General features: G+C 37.2%; 1 protein-coding gene across 4 annotated transcripts; it reads left to right on the top strand.

Annotated features, from left to right (window-relative positions):
- The first annotated feature begins 2798 nt into the window (after positions 1-2798).
- LOC111321179 (ubiquitin-like-conjugating enzyme ATG10) lies at positions 2799-9765 on the top strand. 4 transcript variants are annotated; one of them, XM_088739476.1, is made up of 7 exons: positions 2800-2938; positions 3063-3708; positions 4260-4409; positions 4894-5019; positions 6268-6391; positions 7151-7248; positions 9244-9765. In XM_088739476.1, the coding sequence occupies exons 3-7, from the start codon at positions 4302-4304 to the stop codon at positions 9430-9432; spliced, it is 645 nt and encodes a 214-aa protein (XP_088595602.1). In that variant the 5' UTR covers positions 2800-2938; positions 3063-3708; positions 4260-4301; the 3' UTR covers positions 9433-9765. The 4 variants fall into 4 exon arrangements, with proteins under 4 accessions (XP_022779721.2, XP_088595602.1, XP_088595601.1 ...); XM_088739475.1 differs by having other exon boundaries at positions 3063-4075; XM_022923986.2 differs by having other exon boundaries at positions 2799-2938; positions 3063-4409.
- Positions 9766-9847: the final 82 nt, after the last annotated feature.

The following is a 9847-nucleotide window of genomic DNA, read 5'->3' as shown; positions in this document are numbered from 1 at the left end:
GGACGGGAATGTCCTAGCGCACGGAGAAGTGGGCAATAAAGAACGGGATTTAAAATTATTAGATTTTTTTCTTTGCCTGTAGAAAGCGACACTAAATCGTAAGGTTTGGCCTGCAGATTCTTAGTTTGCCATGATTTGTATCCCGCTTTCTGAGCATCTGCACCTCAAGGCGGATTTAAATATTTGTACTGAATGCTCAACATATCTGTAGCTGCTCGAATTGACACATCAATAAATGAACATTGCAGAGAGTTGAACTAATGAATTAGGGGCAGAATAGGCCATTTTACAGTTGTGTGCTTAGTTGCCAAGCCTTTGATTCAGAGTGAGGCTAAAGATGACCTTGTTGTGATAGAGACCTTTATCTAGTTAGCATGATAACAAAGTAATTTACATTTGAAAGGCAGGAAGGTTTGTATCATAACAAGGTCATCTCTAGCCTCACTCCCATTCAAAGGCTTGGCAACCAAGCACACAACTGTAAAATGGACTATTGTAGACTTGATGGACTACTAAGCGTTTTAAGAATATTTTCTATGAATTTCATCAACAATCAAAGCTGTTTATTCATTTATTTTTTCCTTTTTTTTAAATACGATGAGGACTAGTTGTAAAGACACTTGATTGGAAAGCACGTACAGTTCGGTGATGCAGAGCCAATGTCTTTCGCGTTTTTTATTGTCCTCATTCACTGTAAAGAGTACAACTATAAATATTTACCAAGAAATTTCGAGTAGCTTTGAAAATTAGAGCACTTGTCTTCCGGTTTTTTTATTTTTCTTTTTCGTTATTTCTATATGTTTTTCTTTTTGTTAAATTATCGTCAAAGTTGTTCAACGTTACTCCATAAGAAAAATTCCGGCTAAGAAGTTTTGCCGTAAAATGACATCTTTTTTTCAGCCAAAGGTCACAGCGTAGCCAGTGACCCGGTTCGGCTCACGCGGCAATTAGGGTTGAATATCACCCCCCCCCCCCCCAAATAAAGTGCTCTGAACCCTCCCCAGAAGAAAAAAAAAACAAAAAGTCAGCGCCATATCAGGTTTCCTAGATCACTTCGAAGGTCATAAGTAAAATCAAGAACCAGAGTGGAGAGATAGAGGGTCCAAGAAAAAAGAGGTATAATGCAGACGTATACCTTATATCGAAAGACGTGGCTGAGTTGTTGGTGTACCGAGGTCAAGATTGAGAGCCGTCCTGGTTCGAGTCCTGTTGGGGACATATTGCCACTGTCTTGTGTTTTTAGCCAAGAATGTGAACTGTCGCAGCAACTCTCTCTCCTTCTTCATGGAAAAGTTAAGGGGTAAGATGAGCCACGAAGGAAACCACACGAAATGCCAAGAGGTAGCTGCGATCTACTTGTATCTTAACATGAATATTTCAGTCGACGCATGTTGCGAAATCTCTTCTTTGGCCTCTTCTCTGACTTTTCCTCCTCAGTTTTAATCATCCTCGTGGTCACCGTCTTTATATTATTCGGATATTCTTACCTGATATGGCAACATTTGAAATTAAAATTGAATTTTAGCAGAAGTACATCCACGAGGTGGCTAGGCTTTTCGTCTATGGTTTTCAAGTCAGCCTGGAATTGAAAGTGTTAGCTTTTTTTGGAGAGATGGATCCGGAAACTAGAGAAAGTGGAAAAAACTGTCAGAGGAAGAAAGAGAATCAGGAGCGAAACGAACCCACGTGTGGAAAATTCGGGAGTAAAGGTACGACAGGTAAGGCGAAGTTACCAGCTAAGAGAGAAAATAAACTTATTTCATGTTTTATTTATTGATTTTGCTCTTAATAACATTAGAAATTACTTTTCAAGGAATTTTCCTTCACAAATTTTCCCAAACTCGACAAACTACGGAAAACTGCGACTTGAAATCGTGTTAACCATACATTATTCCGACAAGATTTATATATGAAATATGTGAAAGAGGACACTGTTTTGATCTACTCAATGTTTCACACTTACTGTTCGAATCATAAAAGCGGAAAGTAAGTCGTCAATCCGTTTTGACTTCCGTTTTATTACAAAGTCTACGTCATTCCAAATCCCATCCGTCATATTTCCGTTCCATTCCCGAATTTAAAAAGATCACACAGGACTACGAAAAAACTGAACTTTACGTTTCGCTGGGTTTTTTGAGCAATACGCGCAACTAAACTTTTTGAAAGAGACGTATTTTTTTCAAATAACAAACGTATGTGCTTTAATGAAAAACTATAGAAAATGTCAGATATGGAAGCTGTCAATGAACGGATTTTGAATTTTGTTGCTGGGTGAGTTGGCATCAATTCCCATGGGTACAAGAGAAAATTCGATTTATTCAGAACGACTCACTGGAACGATTCCAAAATACCGTGCTTGAATTCGACAGAGCAGTGACGCGCGTATTTAAATTCGAAAATCTGGCGTGTCAAGAACATTTTTCCGCTTTTAATGAAACGTTCGAATTGGAACGCTCAGTCCGAAGACATGGTCAAAGGCAGCTGCGTAGCGAGTCGCTCCTGTCACTGAAATTGTGCTCCTCAGATTTTTATCGCCAAGCGAGTAGACCTCACGCACGATCACACTATATCGTGTTGTTTAACTCCACTTCGCTTATATTCATCGTGCGTTTCGTGATCGCAAACTCACGTGTTTTTGCCTCAGCGACGTAAACAAAACGCAAAGAAACAAGAGAGAAAAATTACTTTAGACTTCTTTCAAGTGCCGTAGTCGAGACAAAAATTAAAATTTCATGTGTGGTGGGTTGTTTTCCATATCGGCTAGTAACTTTGTCATTGTTTGTCTCGCAGATGGTTGCTCGATGCGACAGGAACAATGCACTTGTCAGTTAGAACCCGCGCTTGACAATGCAAGCCCCGCCTCCGTCATGACGTCACTTCCTTGCGTCCTTGGAAAAGGTCAGAAAGCTTAAGAAATCCGGCCAAGATTTGAAGAAAAGTCAGTATATTCTTTCATGATAAAAAGTAGCTATTCAATTTTATAAGGGATTTTCCCTCAGTTAATCCTATTAATTTGTTTTCGAATAGACGCGAATCGTAATTTTTCTGTTGTTGTTTTTCAGTAACGAGTATCAGTTTGATCTTGAAACCGCCAACAACAAAAAATTCCATATCTCGGATTCCTCGAAGATACTCAAAAGGACAATAACAACGACTAAAGGAAGGCGCAAAAGAGAAGATCGCTGATTTAAAATATTGTGTCTTAGATCAACAGCAAACGCGAGAAATCTGCGCTATTTTTAGCACCTTGAGGGATGAGAACACCTTGCTTTGACAAGCAGGTGCATTAGAACTGAATGAATTTGAATTATTTTCTTTCTGAAACATGCAAGAAGTCACTAGTTTTCTGAATTTTATTTCGCTACGTTATTCGTTCGCACAATTGTGGTGTACCGATTAAAACACGGTAGAAGTTACCAAACGACTAAAATTTACTTTTAACACAAATTACCGGTACGCGATCGACTGACCAGTCGCGCGATGCGAGTCTTACGACAGATTTTGTTTTAAGAGCAATATTTATTACTACTCGCGTGAATCACGCGTGGGAGGAAGACAAAAGAAGACTCTTAGACTTCAAGGATTGTAATGAAACCAGTAGATATGGTGCGGGGAGAAGGGGGGAGGGGAGGGGCGGAGAGAGAATAATCGGAGATGACGAAAGGAAATGATGGTAATAAACGCAGGGCCTTTTCTAAGTCTTCGAAGGTATGCACTTTCAGTTTTCATGAAAAGCTTTTTTCTTTCTTTTTGCACTGAAATAATGGGAAAACCTTAAATAACAGTTGTCTTTGCTCTTGTCGGAGATGCATGCATAGCATTGTTCAGATTTGTACCGCCTTGAAGTCGGTATCACGGCTAAGTTATCGAACATAACGATTTTAACATAAGAATAGAATATATTTTCAAAGGCCTTACCCAAAATTTTCTCCTCAATCAACTTGACCCATAGGAAACGAGAGAATAGGCGCTGACTCATCCTCCCCACCCCCAGCATACGTATTTACACTTAAGCCTTCCCCACTACCTCCGGCACGCTTAGACAATTGTGTCACGGAAAATCTGTTGTTACCTGGTACGTTGAGTAGTTTAGGATTTAGAAGGCACAATTTTACTTTTTATCTGCTCCGTTTTTCATAAGAAAATGTATCGTCAATAGTTTTTCCTGCAATATTCACGCATTGCTACATTACCCCTATCCACCCCACCCTACCTTTTATGCGTTGTTCGCTGAAGTGCCTGTTACATTTGACCAACAGCTGAGAAGATTTTCATTCACTTTGCTTCACTGAATCTTATGCATGTGGAATACAGGCACCCTCTCATACGAAGAATTCGAAAATGAACTCTTTGACTTCCTGGAAAGAGCCAGAAAAGTCCGAGATTCTTGGAATCTGGAATGTACCAAGGTATGATTAGAAATATTGTGCATGTAGTAGTGCTGATGATGGCCGGGTCGATGTAAACATTAATATAATTATTTAGCAAATAAAACAATATTACTTTACCTACCTTTTTTTAAACTGTCGTGAAATTTCCAGTCATATAACAGCGACTAACATGGAAGTTTAGTGTTCCTCGTTTTAGGTGGATCTGCTGCAATTCAAGTGAGCTTTGCTGTAACAACTTAGTCGTTTTTTTTTTAGCGTCTCAAAAAACGACAAAATATTAGTTTTAGTACGATGGGAAAACAAAAAGAACGAAGAAAAAATAACAACAAAAACTGAGGAAAGATAGAGGCAAATAATGAAGAAAATTGTCACGGATTCTGAAAGAATTCCTCGAAAAAACTTTCATTTTTCAAGATTTAAAAAATCGTATCCACGCCACATGTAAAAAATGTTTTAATATTGTGCTTTGCATGCTTTTTGTTTTTCTGTTGAATTTGAAAAGGGAAAACGAAAAGTGAAGTATCTTACCAAAAATCAAGTGCAGCTGGGTTTTGATAAAGCAAGTGAAGTAGGCACAGAGGAAACTTGTACAGAGGAGATGAAGTGGGGTGTGGAGGAAGATGACAAAGTAAGGTTTGCTTTCAATGTGACAGAATTGAAAAATGTAGATTACAATAGCTTACAAGTTCAGTCCTGGCCCAGTTTCACTGTGTTGTGTTCTTTGGCCAGACACTTCAATCACACACTGATACATATTTATGAAATAACTGAGACCCTATGAGCCCCCTGATTGGTCAAAAACCTATTGTTTATTGCATTGGTAAACCCATTAAAAAAAATTGAAGTTTGCTTGATAAAAGCAATAGACTGCATTTTTCAACTCAAAAATTCTGTAAACAACATCCCACATGGGTTATGATGTAAGTAAACAGATAAATAGATAAAGAATGTGGTCTATTATTTATCAATTAATAAATCACTCAGCTGTTAAATATTTGCGTGCAAACTGCAAGGAAACATGGTAAAACTGTAAGGTGTGTGGTAGGCATGTTGTCCTTTCTAGAGTGGTATTAATAGAAAAATAAACTCTTTAGTTAGTAAATGAAGCTTCTTCCCATATTTGAAAGAGGCTCTGTTGTGACAGTTTCAACAAAAGCCAATTCTGCAGGTAAAGACTGTTTATGAAGACTCATTGCAGCAATATACAAAATGGCTGAATTACAGAGCTATTTACAAAACATATAATACTAAAATATAATGCAATAAATCCAATAATACTAAAAGGCATAATTATACAAGCCACTTGGAATACTTATGCGTGACAAACTCTTGCGTGACAAACTCTTGCGTGCGCTTGGTCCTACAAGTAGGACGCGTGGAGCGGCTAATGCCAGATCTAAGATTATAATTATGCACAACCTCTTCCTGTTTGGGAAGTATAAAATGCAAGGGGTGAGTCTCATTCTAGAGTCTATCAATATAAACCTGGCATAGAGAGGCACATCTGTCACCTAGAGTTGTTAAATTAAGGACATTTAATGCCTTGGTGTAACTCACCAAAGGAAAAATGCAGGTAGTGAAACCTTTTGAAATATTGGGGTGCTGGGAGGGGTGAGCTAAATTGATAAGTAAATTATCCATGAGGGAGTACCAGTCCTATAAATTTACTGCAAGAAAAAAAAAACTATAACGAGTTGCAAAATTATTTGGCACATCCTCCCCTTACCAGTTGGTCCACAACACTAGCTCCCTAGGTGGAGTGTTATCAGAATTATGTTTTGTACCAATATTGTTCAATATTTTACTTTTGAATAACTATACAGCTTTAACAAGAAACCCTTTGAGTAATTCACTAGTTTTACTATCATTTTTACAGGATAGTGTAACATCAGGCCAACTAGAGTCAGACATAAACAAAACCTTTCTGAAGTATGAATATCATGTAATCTACAGCACTAGTTATGGTGTCCCAGTGCTGTATTTTACTGCAAGCAGACAAGGTAATTTTGATATTTTCTGTTGTTTCATTTTATAGGTTCCTATTGATATAATCCAAGCTTTGTATCTTGTAGAAGTAACTTACTTAAGGTGGCTCAAAATAGTTTAATTTTTCTTACACCAATTTGATTTAAACAAATAAAAATAGTTCTCAGTGATCTATTTTTAAAGATTTTTTTAACCCTGATATGTAGCAAGATTAATCTTGATATGCTGATTGAAATTCTCATTCAATTAAGTGAAGTCTTAAAGAATCTTAATACTCAGTTAAAAGTGAAGGAAAGTGAAGATTGAAAAAAAATAAAGTGGTTCTGAACTGTTTTTAAAGATTTTTTTAACCTTGATATGTAGCAAGATTATAATCTTGATATGCTGATTGAAATTCTCAGTTAAAAGTAATTAAAGGAAAATCTCTGCACATGTTTGAGTAAGAGGGGGTACTTCTTACTGTAGGCTGAAGCTACAATGTTATGGAAACTTTTTATATCAGATTCTGATATTCATAGAAGATGATTGCAATTTGTTGAGAATGAATTGGGTATTTTTTGATACCATTGTAAAGGAAAAATTACTTTTGATCATATATTTATCTTTTAACCTATAATTATCTATTGACACTTAAACTAATTTCATTTTTTCATGTTAAATCCAGCTCAATTCTTTTGGTTTTAAAGGTAATAAAATTGGGATATTTTTCCATTAGAGACCCACAAGCTTATTTAGTTCATTAATTACTTGAAATGTTTCTTATTTTTGTTAAGATGGTAAATTAGTCAGCTTGGAAGAGGTTTGGAAAAGTGTACCTGATGTTTACCATGAAAGACTAGAGTTTGAAAAATGGACATTATTAACACAACAGGTATGCATACATACATAAGTTAGTTGACCACTCCCCATGGGGGCTTTTCAGGGCCAATTCCCACCCATCCCACCCCAGGAGACGACATCCCCTACACAATAATCTCATGCCTGGGAAATTCACGTCTCCTACCCCTAACCCTGCAGGAGACGGTGCCTACGGTTTATTCGTCCTTATCCGAGAAGACTAGAATATCTATCCAGTTTTTGATTATAGAAAGGTAGAAAATTCTCCTCGCTTATTTTAAGACCATGAATATCGGTCCGGCCAGGGCTCGAACCCTTGACCTTCTGCACAACATAATCCAGGGCTCTAACCAATTGAGCTAACCAGGAGGCGGTTAAGCTAACCGGGAGGCAGTTAAGCTAACCGGGAGGCAGTTAATCTAACTGGGAGGCAGTTAAGCTAACCAGGAGGTGGTTGATATGAAGTATGATAAGTATGATAAGTATGATAAGAAGTAACCCAGCCATTCTGCATTTTTTAACTTTAACTCTCACAACTGACCAAGACAGAATTTCTCCTTACAATATCAAAACAATATCCAGCAAAAAAGAAATGAGAATAAGGAAAAAAAGACAATCAGGGATTATTAGTTGATCCAATGCCAAATTCTCCAAACCAACATAATGATTGTATGGTAGAGAGTAAGGAGAATTAGTAACAAGATCTTGGGAGTGCACTACTGAGCTGAGCTCTTTAAAATGCTACAATGCCTTAGCTTAAGGCCTTAACTTAAGACCCTTTACACTCTAACGTTGGTATGCATAATTTCTTCCTACTGTTCTGCAGCATCATGGAACAGTTTTACTAGTCAGACAAGAAAATCACCTTCTATTCAATTTTTCAAGAAGGAAGCTGAAGTTGAAATTAGTTGTGCTTAGTTCAGATCGTACCCAAATGCATCTGCTTCCTTTTATATTATTGTTTTTGCTGAATTACAAATGCTGTTACACTGACATGTTTAGATATATATTTAGTATAATTTCAGAGCTGTGCAAAGAGTTTCCAGCAATCTGATTGGTCGAGCAGTTCCTTATATGACGCTATATAAACCGCTCCACACGGTTTCTATAAAATGTTAAAATAAAATGTTATGACTTTAGAAATTCTCTGTTGTTCAGCTCTGAAATTATACTAAAGCAATTATTCACCTCTGGCTCGGTGAATATTGTCGAATAAACCCCTTGACTTCGTCTCGGGGATTATTCGATGATATTCACCTCGCCTTTGGCGAATCAGTGTTAAATACATATATATATGTATGTATGTAGGTAGGTAGGTGAGGTGAGGTATATTACAATTCCTGGTATGTAAATTGATTCTGAAAAACCCTTAATGGGAGTGATCAGTAAAAAGTATTGTATTCTCCATACACTTCCTAAGGTGCTAACAAGGAGAATTTGTTTGACAATCAAGAGCTTCTTTTGTTGGTGATGATTTTCTTTTATTCTTGAGCCTCGAATGTATGATTCAGGGGCGATGTTGTAAGGAGAAAGTAGATGCTAGTTGCCTCTAGTGGTCAATGGGTTGATAGTTACCCAGCTACACTTGTTTTGTCTGGAAAAATTTAATTAGTTTTTAGAGCACTTTTCTACTCAGTGAACTATAAGACCAAGTTTTCTTAAGAGTCAATAGGAATTGAGGGAAATTTCAGAAGCCAGTGGGCTCAAAAGAAAAACTAGTAAACTGCCCGAAAGGCAGAAAATTGTGTCAGACCTAGGTGATTAGTTGAGAGTGGCCGGAGTTCTCTAGACTATCAGAGTGTAGATAAATCTGAATGCAATCATGGATAACTTCTAACACTCAAGTAATTGTTCCTCTAGCCATGATTATCAAATACTGTACCAAGCATGCTCCCAATTTTCCAAAAGACACTATTGCAAGGCACTCTTGGCCTATAATGAGTGTCTTAGTATGGTAGCTACACATCATCCTGTGCTTTGAATTTGACATGAATCTTTCAGTTGTAAAACTGTTATATTTTATCTCTAGGAACACCCACACCTTGGAGTTCCATTTTACCAGCTTCATCCTTGTCACACAGCAGATATGATGAAGAAAATTGCAAGTGTCGCTGAAGAACAAGAGAACCATGTATCCAACGCAAACTACCTTGTTACATGGCTGAGTACAGTTGGACCCATTGTTGGCCTGAAAATTCCCCCAGAATACTCCACATAACATTAAAAGGACATAAAACATTCATTTTGGCTTTGCATAGGAAAATCTCAACAGTCTGGAAGAGCTAGAGTGGTAAAGTACAATTATGCCTGGGACTAATTAACTGGTTTGGTTCTGGGAAGATATTATCTTTAAGGGTTTTTTGACAGCAAGGAAAATGAAACCAATTTTTTCATTGGACCAGTAATCATGCCAAAGTAAAATGTAATTTTTAAGAAATTAATGCTTGAATTTTTGCATGCTCCAGGTGCAAAATTCTGTTACTGTGCAAATTCTTTCTCAGTGCCAGTTTGTAAAAGATGAGATTATTGAAAATAAAATATTTGGGTTAAATGTTGGAACATCTTTGGTTTTACAAGAGACAATGCCCTTGAGGCAGCATTTAAGATGCCCTCTCAAGTTGAGATGCTTGAAG

Source organism: Stylophora pistillata, chromosome 11 (genome assembly GCF_964205215.1).
Source record: "Stylophora pistillata chromosome 11, jaStyPist1.2, whole genome shotgun sequence".
NCBI lineage: Eukaryota > Metazoa > Cnidaria > Anthozoa > Scleractinia > Pocilloporidae > Stylophora > Stylophora pistillata.
This window is presented reverse-complemented; position numbering and strand designations above follow the sequence as displayed.

Excerpts from the sequence above, each read along its gene's own strand:
- LOC111321179 (XM_022923986.2), top strand. The coding sequence starts at position 4,302 with ATGTGGAATACAGGCACCCTCTCATACGAAGAATTCGAAAATGAACTC. Across the intron at positions 4,410-4,893 it reads GGAATCTGGAATGTACCAAG|GGAAAACGAAAAGTGAAGTA; the intron begins GTATGATTAGAA and ends GAATTTGAAAAG. Across the intron at positions 7,249-9,243 it reads GGACATTATTAACACAACAG|GAACACCCACACCTTGGAGT; the intron begins GTATGCATACAT and ends TTTTATCTCTAG.